This window comes from Gymnoscopelus microlampas (genome assembly GCF_963454915.1).
Source record: "Gymnoscopelus microlampas genome assembly, chromosome: 21".
In the NCBI taxonomy this organism is placed as follows: Eukaryota; Metazoa; Chordata; class Actinopteri; order Myctophiformes; family Myctophidae; genus Gymnoscopelus; species Gymnoscopelus microlampas.
In genome coordinates this window covers 26955271-26977461 of record NC_139958.1, presented here as the reverse complement: position 1 = coordinate 26977461, position 22191 = coordinate 26955271, and the positions used below count along the sequence as shown (strand labels likewise).

Sequence of the window (22191 nt, the reverse complement as noted above, 5' to 3'; positions counted from 1 at the left end):
TTGCACTCTTACAGGGAGAGGAAATCTCAGTGCACTAAAAAAAGGCTGTCTCAAAATCAAGTATAAACATTTATAAATTACCTACAAATGGATCAAAGTACAAAAGAGCAACAGCTTTAACAGACACTACACCCATTCACAGATGATTTGGTATTTGGACTGTATGTACTTTAACTCCATATTATTTCAACTAATGCATAAACATATCACAGTAAAAACCTCATTGTTGATTTAACGCCAAGAGCATGGATAAATGTTTACACTCTGAGTTAAATTAACAGAGGATTTTGTTGTGTAGCTTTGGAGCAAAAATAATAGAATGTAAAACCTATTGCCGACTGAACTTTTCTTACATTCCTTTTTGGCAAGGCCTCACTGCATCACTCAATTTCTGTACTAAATAAAATAAAGAATCTGAGAAGGAACCCTGTCATTTCTGTTTTCAACATATATGCAACTCATGTCTGCCTTATCGCTTGAGTGCAACTCTATCATACACATGAGTCAACTGTTAATGAGGAAGAAACCACATTTTGTTTGCGTGCCATGGCTATAGTATACAAGTCCCTCAAGGAATCCCTCACACCTCACTCAATATGATGAGCTTTTGAACATGATCTTTGTCCATTTAGTACAAATGTCATCTCTCACAGAGCCACAAAATTAAATGAACTGTAATGTCAACAAGGGACACTATGGAACGTCTCTAAAAATGACCAAGACAAGATTCTATAGACTGTTGCTTTGACAATAATAATAATCTAAAAGAGTTTCTGGTGATCAGGTCAATTTGATGATGTACAGTATGACTTTAAACCCCATATGCAATTACATAAATTTGTCATCAGCCGGCGTGGTTCATAAAATGATGACGTAGACTTATGGTTAATCAGAATCAATCTTTAATAGACCTGTTCATTGTGTGTCTGAGAACAGGGCTATATTATATGGATATAAATCTACTCTGCAGTAGATTTCCCCTTGAATTTTATTGTATATGTGCAATATTGAATGTTTTTGTACTGTATATATGATCCTGGCAAGAAAACAAGACATCTGGAGCGTATGTGTTCTTAAAAAGCAGCGACAGAAAATATATAGACAACTTAAGAGTTTGTGTTTCTTTCTAGGAGACCTCTGTTGGATGATAGAAAACCAGAGGTCAAACCAGAGGGTAATTACTTTGAGGTGTCAAGATGGCCCTTTATATCACCAATAGACAAACTTAAACAGTACACAGGCAATGGAGGTAGCAGCACATCACTATTTCACAAGGCCAATAACTATATGGCCTCTTCAGAAACAAAAATAAAAAATGTATGCATCACACACACGTACTACACACACACACTTTTTTTTTTGGACCAATCATCAGACAAAGCACACATTTTTGTGCAATAGGAAGACAAACAAAGGTTGTCTCGAACTAGGCGTTTCATGACAGTTTGACAGCTATGACAAAAAAACACTTTCATTACACGTTGCACCAGTGATTCTTGGCAAAATAAAAACTGGTATAAATGCAAAATCAACTTTGTCAAACGTACAAAAATGAGGAATGTCATGCTCATATTGTATTGTATTTTATAAAGGCCACTTAGACGGCTAAGCTTGCCTGATGTCGCATCATGTCCTATTTGCTTTAATGCCCTGTAGCCAATCTGCAATCCTGTTTGATTTCCTTTCATCAGAGAGCCTCTCCTCGCGCGCCAGTCCACCACAAGGGCACGAGTTCAAACAATGTTTTTCTTTTCTTTTTTTTCATAACCATGTGTGGATCAAACACTCATGTATGCTTCCAGCGTTCTATGATATTGCACTGAATAAAGCCTTTGTTAGCAGCAGCATTTCAGAATGCCTCAATAACAGTGACAGTCTTTTTCCATTTTCTTATGGTCTCGATCTCCTAGTATTGACATCAATCCATCTCCGATTCGTCCCCAATATACTGTAGATGTTCTCTGTTGTTATTTTTTGCTGAGTAAGTACTGTATATTAGAAATTCAGATGTAACCCAATGTGTTTTTCCATGGCTACCCTGCTTGACATAAATACACCAATAAAGTTAATTTGATTAACAATGATAAGAGGAAAATACATGTCATGAAAATCCTAGTTTTTCATCATTCCTTGATTTAAAATACATCACAGTAATACTGTATGTGCGTGAGCTGACCTTTCTCTTGATTTTGGCACACTGCACAGTACATACACAGTAAAAAGAAAATGGACCCGCAGGGGCCCTATTTTTACGCTCAGAGTAAAATAAACTGAGGATTTTACTGTGTAAGTAACTCGTTTTGGAATAATCACTGAACAATAATTATACCACTGATTATATTCAACTAAGCTCACACAAGTCCTTTATACATGACTCTTCACCGCCATGTGTTGTTGGATCAGAATTGATTGCATTTATGCACAATATATTATAGAGCCCGCCGTGTGCATTAAATGCACAAATGTGTTTTACTTCACAGGGGACAGTCTCTTTAGTAGTTTCTTCCCCTTGGACAGCAGTCCCTTCTTCTTCTTCGATGCCAGATCTTGGGAATCCCGTGAGTCCAGTTGAAGTTGTGGGCCCCTCGGGGGGCTGAGGGGCCTCATGGTACCTGGGAGGAGGAGGGGCTGCACTATGGGGGATGGTGCGCGGATGGGCAAGGCATCACTGTCAACCGTGTCAGTGGTTTCTGTGGTACCCTGAGGAGAGAAGCCATGGGGAGGTGGTGGAGGCATGGGGTTGGCAATTATAAAGGGTGATTTATACTTAGTTGCGCAGCCAGTGTTGCACACAGAAAATAGCCGATCTACAGGCTCTCAAGCGTGACAAATAGCTGATCTGCCGCCACTTGTACATCAGCTATTTGTGGTACTATATGTACTGTAACAGCGCAAAACGAGGTGCGTCAAGCCCTTAAAGCAAGCAGCAAACACAAAAATTAAAACAAACCTTATTCACTAGTGACTAAATGTTTTACTAGAGGGTAGTATGCTGAAAGGTTTGAAACCTGATTTGTCAGTACAATCTCAATAGTTAGCCGTCAGTGTAGTGACTGTCAGTGTAGAGTCCTTCCATATTCAACTGATCCTCACACATGGAAACAGACCCTTTACTGAGAAAAAAACATAACTAAATAGATGATTAATTGTCCATGATTGTTCAAAATACATTTGTCAATACATTAAATGCCTATTCTAAATATATATATATATATATATATATATATATATATATATATATATATATGTGTGTATATATATACATATATACATATATATATATACATATATATATACATATATATACACACATATATATATATATATATATACATATATATATATATATATATATATATATATATATATATATATATACACACACACATATATATATATATATATATATATATATATATATATATATATATATATATATATATATATATATATATATATATATATATATATGTGTGTAATGTAACGTGTTACTCAACTAAATCTAAACGTATCATACATTTAATGGTGAATACTCTACTACTGTAGTTCCTTAGTTGCACTTTTTACTTTCCAATAATCTTGCTCGTTAGCTAGACAGATTAGCCTCACATTTCAACCCATTACCATGGAAATTAGTTGATATTTGGCCAACTTGTACTTATACTATAACGTGTTAACTATAGTTAACAGATGCCATATCATGGGACGTTTGTTATGTGACAAAGAACGGTGATTGGGATTTATGTTTTATACTGTAAAAAAAAAAAAGTAGGAAGGCTTTGTATGCCAAGTTGCCAACTGGTCATTTCCTTTCATGCTAGATACAAACAGCAATACGCCATAATTAGAAAAGGGAGTTGACTGTGGCCAATAAGGCTTTCTTATCACTACAATTAATCCATCACTGAATACACATTCAAAGCTTTCACTTTACAAGTAACAATTAACTACAGTATTGTCGAGGTCAATAGGAATAGCTGAACATAAAATCATATATAGCCTTCTTATAAATAATCCAGTTTATGTATAGTAGTTGGTAGCCTACAGTACTAGAAAGAAATTAAGAAAGAAAGAAAGAAAGAAAGAAAGAAAGAAAGAAGGAGCGACTTTTGGCCACAAGGTGTCATATGAGATGTTTTCACATACACATTCATCTACGAGGAAGAGACACAGGAAAGGACATCAAACAGCGAGCACATTAGTACACCACAGAGTCAGATAGGCTCACCAACAGCATATATACATATACAACACACAGGGACACAACTGTAGATACCAAGCCTCTTGTCTAATGCATTGGCTGAATACATAAACATACTGTATATTTTCAAAACTTCAGGAACAGTATGTTTTTTTAGTTTTTAGTTTTTTTTTATAATCATGAAGAGGAATTACTGTAGTTCAGAGATAGCATTCTGAAATGTGATTTTGTGATCTGAACTATAAAGACTGTAAAACACCTTTTTCAGGTCTTGAAACATAAAAACGAGTCTTAACTTATAGCAGATTTTGGTAACAATGAAACATTGCAAAACGTACCGGACTCTGATCTGATCTGATCTCATCATCAAACAAAGCATTCCTGAAATACTTATTAGGATTTTCAGTTTGGTATCTCAAGTTGCTGACTTACAAGACGGCAGAGCCAGTTATGGCGTGAAATGAACAATCTTCTTTTGTTTCCTTTTGGTTAGTGTCAGGCGGAAACCTTGTATGTCCTTGTATGTTCCAATGGATCCATTGAAGCCACACAAGTCACAAGCTCTTGTTAATACTTTTCATTGGTTCAATATTTAAAAAAAAAAACACAGACAGACTTAACCACTTTAAACCTGGCGCCCCTATTTTGGGCATGTCAAAAATGTTCAAATCTTCTCCTTTCATAACTAAAAACAGCCAATCTACAAGCTCACAAAGCATTGCGATGAGTTGTTGTGAGCTTGTAGATATTTTTGCAACGTTTGCATGACACTGTCATACGATGAAGTATAGGACATAAGAAAAGAAAACATAAAAATGATGAAATATGGAGATACAAGGTTTCTGCCCAACAGCAACGTTTTGTTTTGCCAAGCAGGTGAGGAAAAAAGAAACCAGATGTGGCAGCATCTTCGTCATCAGTAAAACCCACAGCACTATGAAAAATGAAAATAACAACAACATCAACACATGAACACAGAGCGCAAAGGGATTTTTTTTTGTATCCAATTTTTGTCTTTTATTGTTCCATTATAACAATACAGTATGGATGTCTCAGTGTAGCGGCTCCTTTTTCTTTCTTAGATCAAACATGGCATATGTATAACCACTTTCAACAGGCCTGAAAAATAGATATTTTGATGTGTGCGCAGTATACAAAAAGAAACAAAGCCTCTTTGAGTAAATACAGCAGTTGGGCCAAGAAAGTTATTATAAAATGTATCAAGTTTACTTTTGAAAAAGGCATGTTTTTTCTCTCCTATCAAACTTGAGATTATTTTCTTATTCAAATCTTTTCTTTCAGTGTCGTGGAGAAACAATTGGTATGTGTTCATAAAGCACTTATTTTCATACACAGCACCCATAATTAGATTTTGTGTGTCAGTGCAAAGAGATTACCAAATTATTTGTGTAAAGCCTAATTTATATATACTGTCGCACGATGACATGGCTTGTTGAAAAATAAAAAACATTTCAAGCTAACCACGTGATGCATCGCGTGACATCATCGTACAATGGAGTATAAATTAGGCTTAAGGAATGACTTTAGCCTTTTGTCTAATCTTAACCGCCCCCCCCACCCCATTGGCAATACTACATGCATAATCACACATACAGTTCTCTGTGTCCATATAGGGCTTTGCTTCTTCCTTTGTTGTGTTAAGACAGACAGACGGGGGGGGGGGGGGCTTATCCCCTTTTCCAAAGGGGAGGGGGCAGGGGGGGGGGGTTAGTTTGAATAGAGTCACCACTGTCACCACATGGACAAACACACACACTGAACAGCACATAGACGGCAAGTGGAGGAAGCAAGAGACGAAAATCAAGAGAGGACGAAGGATGGATGGACAGAGGGGCCTAGCGCTGAGAGCGGCGATGATGCTGTACCCGTTTGCCCTCAGAGACGATGGCGGCGGCGGAGTCGGCGGGCGGCGGCCGATTGATGGGCTCGTCCTGGGGATAGTGGGATGGAGTGTCCGTCAGATACACCTCCACGTCGTCAGGCACTTCTTCCAGGAAGTTAGAGGGGACCAGGCCGCGGTGGCCGTTGATCTCACCCTGCGAGATACGAGTGGGAGAAAAACAAAAGGGTGGTGAGAAGGGAGGAGGAGAGGAAGACAGGAGGAGAGGAAGAGAGTGGATGGCAGGGGAGGGGAGTAGATTGTTGTTGTTAAACACATTCATTGCCAGGTATTCATTAATCAATTCATCGGCCACTGACAGCGGTTTTACCTTATTGTCTGAGTCTTTTTGACGATCCACAGAAGAAAAGAAATCTACGCGGATGTAAACAAACAATGTCTCAGTGTAAAAACGAGCCTCTCTTTTTTCCACCGGAAAAAAATACAATGTAACCGCTATCGTCCAGTTATCGGCAGTTGAATATAGCCCGTTTTCACCAAAAACGCAATCTCGGAAAGGAAATCCGAGATAAATGTATTTTGATAAATCTGATCACATTGTATGTTTTAGATGACGTCATTTTCCGGGCTTATCCTTCTCTCGAAGTCAAGGCATCATTCATAGGTTGGCGACGAGCGCCCTCTAGCATAATCACTAAAAAACATAATATTACGTCATTGGCAGTCAAGCGTTGGGTTTGAGATGGCGTAATATTACGTCCATGGCAGTCAATGTGTTAAAATAAGTTAAGACCAGAACATTTCTCTCTGAATATTTAACCCATTCAATCCGGGAACGCATGTCTGTCATTTTAGATTTATTTGGCTATTCAAAAATAGCAGATGTACAAGCTATGAGCTTGTAGATCTGCAATTGTTTTGAAATCGTGAAAATGTGTGCAAATCTTTGAATATATATATTTTTAAAGCGAACATTTTCAACTCAAATCTTTGCTTCTGGGGGTCCCTGGAACAAAATGTTCGCTTCGAAAAATATATATTCAAAGATTTGCACAAATTTTCACAAGCTTGTATATCTGCTATTTTTGAATAGCCAAAGAAGTCTAAAATTACACATATGCGTTCCCGGTCTATATGGGTTAAGATGCTAAAACGTGATGTGGCACTCACATAATAGAACCCATCTTCATCAATATCCCCACAGACAGCTATGATGTCACCAGCACAGAATGTCAATTCAGCCTAGGAAAGACAGACAGCAACAGAGGGAGAATGTACAGTATGTCCTTATGATCTGTGAGGTAAAACCTATCCCAGAACAGCACCAGAACTCTGAAAGGATTAGGCCAACAAGCCAACTAAGGTCAATATAAATGAGCTGACAGGGACTTATCCTTCCCTTTGGTTTGAATGTTGATTGTTTGATCATATTGGAAGTTCTCTCTATATTCATCAAACCCACATTTGAGACAAAGGAGTGTGGAAGTGTACCAGGCAATACATTCAAGCCTGAAATGAATAAGTGAGTATTCCCTTTTCTTTCATTCAGCGTGTTGTAAATGAAAATGAAGGTAAAATATGAGTTCAGGGGCCATATGTCTCATCCATACTAAATCGATGCACACACTTATACTTGTTCTGCATCGGTTCAGTAGCGAGCTCCTAAAGGGACATTTTTGTGTGTGTGTTTTTTTAATGCCTTTATTGATAGGACAGTAGGTTGACGGGAAATGGGGAGAGAGAGATGGGGAGTGACACGCAGCAAATGCCATCGGGATCGTGATTCGAACCCGCGACGCGCTGTCAGGCTACATTGAGCCTAGGTGCTCGGACCGCTACGCCAGCCGTCCGGGCCAGCAGTGCACATTTTTAAGCATGCACACACCCTCGATACATATGGCCCCAAGTCTCTGAAATCACGATTATTAATATAGTACTGTAAAAAAAAAGAAGAAATACAAGGTGAGAGAATATAATTGTACAGTAAGTAGGGTTAATGTGCAGTCAATCATTAGATCTGCCAGTGGGTGTGAGTGTGTGTCTAGTCTACAGTACATGGTACTAGACAGTACATGGTACCTCAACATCAACATTAGGAGAGCTTTCCCTTGGGTCGTAGTCGTACAGGGCAACCATCCTCCGAGAGGCCTGGTCCCGACGGAGGCCTCGCCTGTTCTGCTCTAGAAGGGACAAGGAAAGACAATTTAACATGCATCCTGCAGCAGTTGTACTCAGAACACCTGTTATTAGAATCCCCAGTATTTAAAAGCAAGGATGTTTAGGTGCGTGTGCGTGCCACTGTGTGCGTGAGAATTAAACCAGGGGTTCCCAAACCTTTTCAGCTCCAGATACAACAGGTAAATTTGGTCTTTAGGGCTTTACAAACAGACTGACACAACGCCTGTGTTCTGGCTTGGTGCTTATTTTTTTTCTTCCGGAAAATCTTTTCTTTAATTTCTTTGCTTTTCTTTTGTTAATTTCTGAATATCTTTACAAATCTATCTAACAAAACGCAACAAAGGGTAACACTGAATTAAAGTGTGCGTTACCTATTCTGTCCACAGGTGTGTTCAGCGGCAGGAAGCCCTGCTTGATGAGTTGGTCCATGGTCTCTTCATCTTCAGCCCTGATCTCTGACACCATGTTGCACGGGATCAGCCCCATCCTGCCCCGGACCTCTCCTCTGTAGAACCCATCTGTGTCTTTATCACCATACACCTGGGACACATAGGAACGGTGGAATTACAGTACTGATATCGTCCCTGACGACTGGAAATCTTGTTCAAAACTGTTCCGTTACTTTTCAGGAAATGGAAGAAAAGATATCCTGTGTTCCAATGGATCCAATGTAGTTGTTATTTAGTGCAATCTCTTAATTATCAATTAAGTTAACAAAGTTAACACTTTTCATTGGTTAAATATTTATAAAGCTCAAGGTTCAACTTTACCTTTAAGTAAAAGGCACATGAACTTCACTGTGCGCTAAAAACCAACACGACAGTCTCAAGAGTAAATATATATATATTGCAATCAGTGCAAGCTTAAGCATTTCCGACAAACACACACGGCACCAAGAAAAATCCCGGTCATGAATAAAAAAAGAAGAGATGGCTGGAGAGGAAAAGCGAATTATCATGAACGCACACAATATTTTTCAAAAACACACCCTAATAATTTGGCCCTCTTTGAAGGGCAGCTCCTCATCAGCTGCGTCTGGGTTGGGGGACATGGAGAGAGGGTCGTAGTCAAAGAGCGCCACAAAGATTCGAAAGGACTCCTCGGTCTCTGACTCGTCGTAGTATGGAGGGGAGCGGCGATCCCGATCCCTGTAGCCATCTTTAACATCGAAAACAAACATTTAAAAAAGGTAACAAAATGCCATCAACCTGCATCACAAAACAGATCAACCATTAACTAGGTGCATACGTAGCGGAGCAGATTCCAGAGCTCTTCCCTACAAGGAATTGTTGACCAAAGCAATGTAGCATGTATTTCACAGTTACATAAGACATAGTAGTTTGTGTCATGTGCATTGTGAGGCATGTTAAACATGCTTCTGTGCAGTATGAAATAATAAACAAAAGGGAATATCTTAGTGTTTACAAGATACACCAACTCATGCAGTATTATATGACAAATTAATTATTTAACATCATCCAACAACCGTCTCTATCAGCATGCAAACATCAATCTCATGGTCAGTCTGGTCCTTTTCATCATTCAGTGCACACACAATTCACAAACCAATACAAACACGACCGTGCGCGCACGCACACACAGTTGTTTGTAATGCTTTTGTATTTGAATATACAGTACATTCATAAGCAAGTGCTCCACCAGGATAGTGTTGTGCTGCAGACAAATGAAGGGCAAAATATGGAATTATATCGACGTGAAACGTGGAGATGACATGTGATGTAACAGACACACACAGTAACAGACAAGCATGTACAGTAAGACCATGAAGCAACTGTGGATACTATTGCGAATTACTACAGTATGGTTTTGGAAATATAACATGATGTGTAACATTGCTGCATGGCTGATATCAAATAGGCATCATTTTGGGGAAAGAGTGATTTGCTTAAACTGTAACCTTTTTTGTGCTGTTACTCAGGGAGACATATTGTTTTGTTAGGGTGCAAGAAGCTGCATAATTTCAGATAATTAGGGCTTGAAAGTCTATCATAGGCAATACGTTTTTGTTTGTATGTAGTGTGCTTCTACTTTTTTCTTTCTTTTTCTTATGACTAAACATGCAGTGGTATTTCCAGAGTGAAATTGAATGGCAAGGTGTGGAACTTTATGAGGTGGCCAAGGAATATTGTAACTATGACAATCGTCAATCAGTTGTATAACGGATTTCCCCGGCCAGGTCCCGGTCTGTAATACAACGGGCACTATTTATGCATTAAATACAGCAAGATACACCACATAAGAAGAAAACAGTTACAGTGCAGTCACTACATACAGTATAATAAGCCCTTCAACTTTTGTCCCCCTTCATGCGTGGTCTGCCCTAGAACAGTGTAGAGATGGCGGAATTGTGTGACTATATCACAAAGGGAAGGGGTTTAAGCAGGCATCTGGAGTTCAGTGCAGTAGGAAGCATTCTCTGAGCGATCGATCGATCAATCAATCAATAAATCAATCAATCAATCATCCACAACAGTGGGGTGGCCATCTTGGCCAGTGATGCCACTATTTCAGTGCAGTGCAGTGAGTCATGCTGTGCAACTGGGATCAACATAATAGTACTAGGGGTGCAACACTTTGCTGAACTATCACATTTTTAATAGAATCATCGTTTTTTTTTAAATGAAACATTGAAATCGTTTTTTTCCTCCTCCAAGTTCACGTGGTTAACGTGGTGAATCGCGTGGTGCAAGTATAAAATAGGGTTAAAATGGTTAATCAGACTAATCAGTTTATTTAAAATCAATTCAATGTATTTTCCGTCAATTCGTTGATATATACAAATATATAATAAATGAACCCCCCCCCCTCCCTCCCTCACATGCTTCTCGATTATTTGATTAATCGAAAAAAAGTAATCGATAATCGCCAAGAAAATAATCGATAGTTGCAGCGCTAAATAACTGGCAAGTGTCCACATCTACTCAAGCAGCGGTTTATTTTCGTTTCGGGAGGTATTTTGGTGGCAGTGCTGTGGTGAAGGGGGCAAAGAGGCCGCAGGCAGCAGCACGTACCATAGGGAGACCTGACGCCTGAGCAGCCTGCGTGCCTGCGGGATGACCACGTCCTTTGTCCACCTACTCTGCCATAGTAAACATCCTCGGAGATGGGGGAGAGGTTCCCCTCACTGTTACTCTCAGTGGTTATCTCTACAGGAAACACCAATCACAGAGGGTAGGGGAGGGGGTTCGGGATTACAACGCAAAAGCTGGTCCATTCGCTCCCAGGAACGCCAACTAAAGCTTTCTATTGCAGCAAATGCGCCTGCCATGCTTTGGTAATGCTATGCTAGTTGACAAGGAGCATGACAAGGAACTGAAAACAACTACAGCAAAATTATTCATAGGGATTTCATCAGTGTGATTGTCTGTGTATGATATCCTGCGGCCGCCTAGTAGACTAGTAGAGACAGGGGTCAGCTTGTTGAATTATACTAGTTTGTTGTGCAAGCTCTATTGGTGTTCAGGGAATGTGAAGGGCATGAACATGGTTCAAAGACACACAGGGGGATCTGAAGACAAAGGGAAGCTTATGACAGTTTTAACAGAGCAACAGACTGCTAGAGCAGTGGTTCCCAAACGGAATGCGTGTGCCGTGAGACAAGTACAGGACTTCCTTGGGATTTTGTGACAACCACACATTATTGTTGCAATATATACAACTATTCAAAACGTTTGTGAATTTTTCATTCTATTTACTATAGCAGCACTTTGTGAGCATCATTTCTCAATACAGAGGCAAATTCTGCACCCTAAAAATATACATTTTGACCATTTTCAACATGGCGTTCCTAGGTTGGGTATGTCATTGTAGGCAAAAAGAAAAATATATGTATTATTATTACAAATATTTAAAGAAAATCATTAAAACAGAAGATCTACACGCTCAAAACGCATTGCAATGTGTTGAGAGCTTGTAGATCAACTATTTTTGCTATGAATACGCGTGTGCCCGTTGGGTGTGCCTTGGGCTGGCACAGAGAGTTTGTCAACCACTGTGCTAGAGCATGGAGAACATCAAAGCAAAGAAACACTCAACAACAGCTTCCAAAAATGACCCTCGGAACCCCTTCTTTCTCTCGGCTCATGACCATACTGACCAATGGAGGGGACCATGAGAGGTCGTCTCTGGGGCTGGGGACCGCCATGTTGGATTCTTCTCCCCGTCTCTCGATCTATCCGACCTCCAGCGGCGTTGGTCTGAAACACACACACACACACAAATACAGAGGCATGTGCATGCACTCATACTCGCACACAAACACATACATACATGAGTTGCATGTGCACACTCGCACGCAACCACACACGCACACACACGCTCACGCACACACGCTCACACACACACACGCTCTCACACACACACGCGCGCGCTCACACGCTCTCACACAGACACACACACTCACACACACACGCACACACACGCACACAAACTAAATGTTCGCACACACAACGCTCACAAACACATACACATTATGTGAAGACGAGCCCATAAACATACATGTGCATATACACTCACACAGCTATACACTCATGCAAGCACACACACCTACATACACACACACACACACACACACACACACATGCACACACAGACAGACACACACACACACACACACACAAGCACACGCACACACCCAGACACAGACACAGACACACACATGTGCACGTGCACACACAAGCACACAAGAATATTTTTTTTAACATTCCAGGAATAGACCAATGCAATGATATACAAGAAAACAACAAGAAAAATACACTTTATTTGATTAGTTTCTTTCATACAGAGAATGTAACCCAAGCTGCTTTACAGAAAGGAGATATAGGACAATAAAAGGGCAGTGACTCCTGAACCTGCAACATACCTTCGATGCATTGTACAAAATAGTCAGAGCTGAGCATTACATTTTCTTAAATTTTGCTGTAGGCCTATGGTTAGAAAGTGCTGTTTTAGACATTATGTTACATTTAGGTATATGGTTAATATAGTTGTTTTAGGCATTACGTTACAATCGCTTAAGATTATGTATTAAAATGGTTGTGTTTATGTATTAAGTTAGAGAGATGATTAAGTTTAGCTATAAGGTTAAAAATAGAGTTTACTAATGGTAAATGGACTGCATTTATATAGCGCTTTTCTCCAAAGCGCTTTACAATGTATTTGACATTCACCCACTCACACACATATTCACACACCAATGGCGGAGGAAACCATGCAAGGCACCAACCGGCTCATCGGGAGCAGTTAGGGGTTCAGTGTCTTGCTCAAGGACACTTCGACACGTAGCCAGGAGGAGCCGGGGGATCGAACCTGGAACCTTCGGATTCCAAGAAGGCCGCTCTACCTCCTGAGCCACTGGCAGCTAATACTAAGAGATTGCGTGGTTTCAAATTCCCAGATTCTGAGACAATTGTTAGACAATGAGTACCGGCACCGGTTCAAGAGCCACGACCCATAAAACCAAAAAGTTAACAAAGACACAAGTTTGAGCAGCTGTTTTACAGTTCCCTGTTCTGCCACTCTAAAGTGTGCTTTTGTCCTGAGGCTTCGAACATAATATTTAAACATGTGTAGCCGTAGCTTAACCCATTCAATCAAAATTATGTTGTGTTTGGCCGCCGACCCCCCATCTCAAAATATTTGGTTCCAGGGACCCCCCCAGAAGCAAAAGTTTTGAGTTACAAATGTTCGCTTTAAAAAAACATAGATATTCAAAGATTTGCACACATTTTCACGATATTTTTTTTTGCAGATCTACAAGCTCATAGCGCAGCACTCTGTGTTTTTCTCAGGTGCCAGGTTACCTTGGCTATGAGCTTGTATATCTGCTATTTTTAAATAGCCAAAGAAATCTTAAAATGACACAGATGCGTTCCCGGATTGAAGGGTTAATGCATTGTTTCATAAAAATGGGCTTCCAATGTGGCCTAGAGTATGATACAAGAGATTTTAAGCACCTTATTTGCAAAAAGTGTCTAATATATAATACAGTATAACTCAATATGACCACATCATACTGTATACCTTCAGAGCAGGTGAAATACATATGGCTACATAGAACATGCCGGCAAGCAATGCGTTGCCTTCCTCCTTTATGCTACGAGGAAGAGCTCTGAGCTCAAAACACGCACATGATACATGATACACTATAGAACCTGTACTGTATGTTCTTTATGCCATCTATGGCCGTGTACCTCACACGTCTACCTCACACCTACCTTAAAGGGATAGTTTTTTCTGCCGATTAGTCACCCCATTTATTTATTTTTTGTCGCATTCCTAAGCCAACAATTTGATGACCAGCAGACCGGTAGGCAGCGGTTCCGGTAGGAGATAAAAAGGAGACTCTTTGTGTAGGAGGGATGAACGCTGGAGCAACACGGACAATTTAAGCCTTTTATTTTTCAAGTGCAAGTAATAGTTGACTGACGTTTCGGTCTTTCGACCTTCCTCAGAGTCTTACAGACTGTTTGTGTATCCTACCGGAACCACTGCCGGTCATGATATTATTGGCTTAGGAATGCGACAAAAACAAAAAGATATACACAAATTCAAGTCTTCATGGGGTGACTAATCGATAGAAAAAAAAGTCATTTTGGGGGTGAACCATCCCTCTATATAGATAGACTAATATAGAGTTATGTGCTTTTGTAGCACTAACGTTTTGCAAGCAAGTAGCTTCCAATCTCTTAATAACAAGCCATTAAAGTAGTACATAGCTACCGCACGGAAACCTTGTATGTCCATAACTGTTACTTTTTAGGATAAATCTGGAAACATTTGGAAAATAAACGTGAAAGTGGTTAAGTGTGTGTATGGGTCTCACAAGTAGTGAACCAATGAAATGCTTTAACAAGAACTTGTGACTAAACAATAAACAAAGGCAGCGGCTCCATGGCAACACTGGCTCTTTTTTTCATTTCCTGAAAAGTAACAGTTGTGGACACATGAGGTTTCCACCCTGACATTGTTCAGTAAAGGTAGACGGTGAGGCGCCCTACCTTAAGGGCGTTGTGCGAGTTGCGTCGCCGTCCCTCCTCCAGCTGCATCTCGGAGTACAGTTCCTCCTCGTCCTCCTCCATGATGTCGGACAGGTCCGACCCCCGGCTACTTTCACTGTGATACTCCTCACTGTGGCTATAGTGAGGCTGTGACACACCAGCCAGTTCAGCACACAGCATGCATGTGGCGCATGGAGGCCCCACATCACATGCATACACGCACACACGCGCACACACAAATTAAAACACACATCGTACGTACACGTCGTGCATGCATTATATGCACACACAGGCATGTATGCAAGGCAGCAAGTGTAAGGCCAGCATTCATACACATACAACAGATGTATACGGACGTACGTACACGTGCATGTGCACACCATACAGATGGCAGATAGAGAATGCATGCACAATACAGACAGACAGACAGACAGACAGACAGACAGACAGACAGATATAGACGTGACACAAAAATGCATCATCATGTATATATGTACACCCATTATACACATACATACACCCATATATGCATGCACATGCATGCAAAGTTGCATCCATACATGGGTAAATACACGCGTACAGTACACACACGGGTGTGTGTACGTACGCACGCACGCACGCACACACACACACGCACACACGCACGCACACACGCACACAAACATACAGACAGAAAAGGTTATGCTGTATTTGCATAGATCCTAAAGTCACGCCTTTACTGATTTGGACAGGGCTCAGCTTCTAAAAAAAATGCTACTACTGTAGTTCTAGCCCGTTGTGTAAGCCAATTCCCAAAAAGGACCATTGCACAAAGACAGATGTGGGACAGGGGGTTTTCGGGGAGGGAGTGATTCAGTGGGTTTATCGTGTTCGTCTTACCGGCCTGCCCAGTTCAGAGCCTCTGAGGAACTCGTCAACCGAGGCCCCTCTTCTACGGCTACGAGCGTACCCGTCATCATCCTCCTCTTCCTCGTCTGAGTGATGCTGTTGGTGGAATGATTGACCTTGCTCTCCGTACCCGCCCTGTCTCCTGCCCCCCTGAAAACACGCATAAAGAGTTAAAGGGTAGTTCACCCAAAAAAGGGTTTTCGTCACCCCATGGAGACTTGAATTCATGGATATTTTTGTGTCTCCTACAGGAACAGCTGCCGTTCGTCAAATTATTGGCTTAGGAATGCGACTAAAACAAAAAAATATCCATGTCTCCATGGGGTGACCGATAGAAACACTACAGTGCAGAGACTTCTTCTCAAGAACGCAATTTCCTGGACATGTCTCCCCTCTCCGTCTCACCGGTGGGGGACAAAGTACTCTACCCCCCCAGTACTTGAGTCAAAGTATAGATACTCCTGGTCAAACAGTACTCAAATACAAGTGAATGTAGCCCAGTCACATTGTTCACTCAAGTTAAAGTACTGGAGCACTTGCTTTAAAAAAATACTCATGTATCTAAAAGTACATGCTTTTAAAATACATTTTCTTATCAATGCATACCTATATTGAAATTTAGAAAAATCCCCCTGACCAAAAAAAAACAAAAACCAATGTACAAGCTTATACTGAGCTTGTACATTGTACATCACTATTTTTCTTGAATAGGGCTCACGTGGGTAATTCATAATAATATTTTTTGTAAGTGTGGGTCCTGGGGGTCCCTTCCTATGACATGCAGCGAACACAATAGAGCACATAAAATACATATACACATACATAAAAGCACAATATTTGACTTGTCTCACCTTGCCACCCTCCGCCGCCACCCTTTGCGCCGCCTCTCGAGCGATGGCTTTGGCCACCGTGTCCGGAATCAGCGTCCCTCTGGGCTGGGGAAGGATCCTCTGGGGGGAGGGGGAGCGGGCGTTGGCGGAAGGGGGCGCCTCCAGGGTGTGGCCTTGCATGGGGGCGGGGGGAGGGGCTGACGGGGAGCGGGCCGGCGGGTCCCATCCGGGCGGCGCGGCTCCTCCCCCTCCTCCGTGGTGGTGGTGGTGGGCGGCGGCCTGCTCTTTGGCATTCAGGTCTCTGGCACTTACTGGTCTCTGAGGTACGGGGTGAGGGTGCGGGTGAGGGTGCGGGTGGGGGTGCGGCAAGAGGGGCAGCCGGTGCTGGGGCCGGGGACCCTGGTGGGGCGGGTGGTGCTGGAGGTGCAGGGGCTGAGGCTGGGGGTGCGGCGGTCCGACCTGGGGCAGCGGGGCTCCCGGGTGAGGGAGCCTGGCCTGCGGCTGAGCGTGCGGAGGAGGAGGAGGAGCGTGGAGCGCCAGCGGCTGTCCGTGCGCCTGGGGCGGCGGGGGGAGCGCCTGAGGCTGAGGGTGGGGGTGGGGCATGAGGGCGAGGTGGGGTTGAGGGTGAGGGTGAGGCGGTGGGCCTGTGTGCGGGTGCTGCAGGGGCTGGGGCTGGGGCAGCGACGGGAGAGGCACCAGGAGATTGTTTGGAATGGCGGCGACTGGGGAGTCCTGCGATTCTCCCTGTGCGGACAGCGTTCTGACGATGACCTCCCTGGCCTCCAGGCACTGAATCCTTGTCAGCTCCACGGTCACGTAGTCCGCCATGGGGTACATCACCTCTGCTATCTGGACAAAACCACAACAGCAGTACCAATCAGTGGCGGATGAAGTGCTCCGATTTTTTACTTAAGTAAAAGTAGCTATAGAGGCTAAGCGTGTGACATCATCGTACCCGGAAGTTATGCGGGAACGCCTACTGAGTGGCAAAAAACTACTTTATGGCCTTGACAGCCCATTCATCAAAACAAAAAAGTCCTATCTCATTGTATTAAACGACATTAAACTCACCAACATGGCAGCTGTTCGGAAAGCTTGAATTATTCTCTTTCTATCTGCACTTTTTTTTTCTCATAAAAGACATGTGTGACACACATAGACATGTTATGTGCTATTTTCTGTCAAGACATTCCGTGCAGCAGATTATTTTTCAAAGTGTCAGAGTTTGGAAGCGCTCGTTTGCAATAACGCAAAACGTCCTGCTGCCTCCTGCATTATGTCATTATGTGCAATCTATTACAACAGGTGGTACACAGGACCGTTGAGTGATTTCCAACGAGCGCTTCCGAACTCTAATGCTCCATGCTGCTCAATGTTTTGCCACTCAGTCTAGATGAGGGGGGCGCGTCCCGGTGGAAAAAAAAACACAATGTAGAAATACTAAGAATTTAACATCGTTGCGTAATGTGTACACTAATATAAAGGGAGTCACATCTGACTGTGAAACATGCACTGACATTAATTTGTTGGTAGGGGGCAGTGTAGTGTACCATATGCTACCGTTGAAGGCACACACCACAACGTCAGGCCATGTTCACAAAGGCAGAATCTTACTGATCCCACTAAATTCATGGTGCATCCTCTGCCATTTTTCAACAGACTGAGAAAAACAAGTCACTGACATATAGACAGGTGCATGATGTACAATTACTGCTGTAGAACACATGCATCATGACATCCCCATTATGATCTGCATCTCCTGTCTTTCTATATTATGTAACATCCAATGCAAATGCACATCACTATCACTAACCCTAAGCTAGACAGCTTCATCTGCCCTCAAAATAGGAATAATGTCTTAAGGGGTTCAACAGTTAATTGAACTAATATTTAATCGATAATAATAATAATAAAAAAATGATTTTAATAAGTTCATTGATAAAAAAAAGATAGGGAAAATGGCTAAACCAAAGGTTCAGCAGGTTGGATGGCTCACAGCATTCCTTTCTGAGTGGTACTTCCGTATAGACAAAAGCCGTATTGACAACGGCGCAACGAGAGGTGTCACCAAAAAGACCACTAAAATGAATGTTATACGGCACGACTTCTTTAACCCATTGAGACTGGGGACGCATCTGTGTGTCATTTTTAGATTCATTTGGCTATTCAAAAATAGCAGATCTACAAGCTTGTAGATCTGCTATTTCTGCAAATCTTTGAATATATATTATCTTTTAAAGCCACCATTTTTTACTCAAATCTTTGCTTCTACAAATCTCTTCTAAATCCTAACAGTTTTTTGAAAAAACGTATGTTGCTATCGTGCAGATATAGCAGATATACAATAGCATCGTGGTTCCCAAACTTTTTTTCTTGTATTTGGACGTGGACCCCCATCTCAAAATATGTTGTTCCAGGGACCCCCAGAAGCAAAGATTTGAGTAAAAAATGTTCGCTTTAAATATATATATATATATATATATATATATATATATATTCAGATTTGCACACATTTTCATGATTTTTCTAAAATAGCAGAGCTACAAGCTATGAGCTTGTATATCTGCTATTTCTGAAAAGCCAAAGTATAAAATAATGGTTGAAGCGGCTACACAGATGCGTTCCCGGTCGTAATGGGTTAACTCTCGCTTCACTCACCCTTTGCCCTTTGGTGCAGACCACGTAGCCAATGACGTTGGCCCCGTTGGACGTGCCCGTAGGGGACAGGAGGGGGGGCTTCCATCGGACCTGGAGGATCCCCGGAATTTGGCCGCAGAGGACCTGCACCTCTTGGGGAGCTTGGGGAGGGCCTGGCAGGCAGCGGGACAGGAATGTCAATAATACACAACATGAAGGACAATGATTCTCAACCCCTTTTTTCATCTCAAGGACCACCAGTTTGATATGCACTGGGGCACGGGACCCCCGTTTGATGCCATTTCTTTTATCTCTGAGGCCCCGATCTATCACTGTAAAATCTTCGGTGTCAGTGCAACTCTGAGTGTATACAAATGGACCCTTATGGGTCCATTTGGACCCCCCTGGTGGTCCCCGGACCCGACGCTGAGAAACAGTGATGTAGGATATCTGCTGAGTGTGACACAGATGGTTGTTTTACAGACGATAAGATACACAATAAGGGAGGAAGTGGAAATTGGGGAACACTCTTAATACACTCAGGTGTGTACAGGTGCACGCACGCGCGCACACACACACACAGTATTTAGGGGAGTGAAACATTCATGCACACACACACAGTATTTAGGGGAGTGAAACACACACACATGCGCGCGCACGCACGCACGCACGCACGCGCACGCACACACACACACACACACACACACACACGCACACACACACACTTTAGGGGAGTGAAACATTCATGAGCAGGTGCTGAGCTATAGTTTTTGCAATGTAATTTAAATACAATACAGTAAGTATACCGAAACAATGTTTCCGATATGGGATTCACAGTGCACAGCCACAGTACACACACATACATACATACATACATACATGCAACATCCAATCAGCTTGAGTTGTGAGAGTGAAAGTGCCTCTCAGTGCAATTCCCCATGTCCCAAACACTTCCTGAACACAAAGCATGTCTATGCTGATAGTAGATAGTAGTAGTAGTAGTAGTAATACTTGCAGTAGTAGTAATAATAATAATAATAATAATAATAACAATAACAATACGTAACATTTATATTGTATTTTTCTAGATACTCAAATCAAATATGCTTTACAAAAACAAGACAAATAACTTTAATTAGGCAAAAAATATAACAGAATTAGGTGGGGAAGGCAAGTCTAACATTCTTTAGCATCGGTTATTCTTGGCTATAGGCTGTAGGCTGAGGAAATGACTCATCAAAATGACAGCCGATTGATGGCGCTCATGGTGCTTAATGTGATTAATTAGGTGTGTGCTCTGTGGAGTGAGTGAACTCGCAACAAAGCATTTGAAATTGGTTTTAAGTATTTTAAATATTTGATGTAAATAAACGTGGCAACATGCCTGTCTCACCAAATTGTCTCGTTAAATTCAAGGAGTATTTTTTTCTTCAACCATCAGAACCTTATTCAAATGCTATTTTGCCAAGATCTGGTAGATAATTGCTGACGCCAGTCCAGATAAAAGTCCCTGACAGTCATTCTCATGACAACAGCCATTTCCCAAAAACACTGTAGCACCAATAACAACAATGACAATTAACTTTAGCCAAAGTATAAAGCACTAGAGTGTTTTCCAAGTAATTAAATTAATGAAATAATTAGGTCCTACATACAAGACTATACCAGCTATAAAAAACTATACAAAAAAACTGAAAAAGAAAGAAAAGGAAGCATACAAAAGTACAAGGAGGGGACAGAGGACAGAACATTTAAAATATGAAAATACTTTCCAATAGCTCTTGTTTGTTTTGTCCTCTGTTTTTTTCTGAATATGTGGTAATATATCTGCCTAGCTACGTTAGGTGCTAAAATGCTTTTGGGAAACCCTGCCAAGGACTGTGCTGCAAAATCCTGTGTTGATTTAAGTGAGTGTGAAATGGACACTATACATTGTGGTGTTTCTTTCTGACCTTCTGTATATCTGCAATATGGTGTTGGACCTGGACAAAACACAGTACACAACAATGGGAAGGTAAGGCACTGTGTTCTATCTAATTCCATAGATGCCAGTGTAATTAGATACCACAACATCGTATTGTAACCTAATCCTTGTCATGTCCAAGTTGCTACATTGCAACAGACAGAAACACAATATACTGTATTAATAAACATAGTACAAGAACATAGAATTTTAGCCCCGCATCCTCCATTTCCTCAGGGATTACAACAGTAGTAGCGGAGTAAAATAATAAACAGGGTTAGTAATAGTAGTAGTAGTAGTAGTAGTAGTAGTAGTAATAAGTAGTAAAAGAGACTTTCACACTGGCTACATCCGTATTTACTATACATCTGCTGACAAAAAACACTATTGCAACACTAGAAGAGAACATTAAAATTGTCACTGCTGGGTTGAAACCTTGTATGTCAAAAAAAACTTTACTTTTCAGGAAATGGAAAAAATAACCTGTTTTCCAAAGTAGTTATTATTTAGTCACAAGCTCTTGTTAGTACTTTTCATTGGTTCAATATTCATAAAAACCCACAGACACTTCTAAAATGTTCAAAAGTAGTGAAAATAGCAGATGTACGAGCTCA

At 41.4% G+C, this 22191-nt stretch overlaps 1 protein-coding gene across 1 annotated transcript in view; it reads right to left on the bottom strand.

The window, feature by feature from the left end:
* Positions 1–2469: 2469 nt before the first annotated feature.
* Positions 2470–22191, bottom strand: part of LOC311037566 (RIMS-binding protein 2-like) — a gene marked incomplete at its 3' end in the record, with an annotated part of 39633 nt that continues 19911 nt past the window's right edge. Inside the window, exons 9-18 of the mRNA XM_084046780.1 lie at positions 19636–19787; positions 16999–17826; positions 16139–16297; positions 12358–12457; positions 9229–9398; positions 8612–8780; positions 8142–8242; positions 7233–7304; positions 6088–6258; positions 2470–2700 (exon numbers count right to left, since the gene is read on the bottom strand). Coding sequence (XP_083902906.1) covers positions 2470–2700; positions 6088–6258; positions 7233–7304; positions 8142–8242; positions 8612–8780; positions 9229–9398; positions 12358–12457; positions 16139–16297; positions 16999–17826; positions 19636–19787 — 2153 coding nt within the window. The remainder of the gene's footprint in view (positions 2701–6087; positions 6259–7232; positions 7305–8141; positions 8243–8611; positions 8781–9228; positions 9399–12357; positions 12458–16138; positions 16298–16998; positions 17827–19635; positions 19788–22191) is intronic.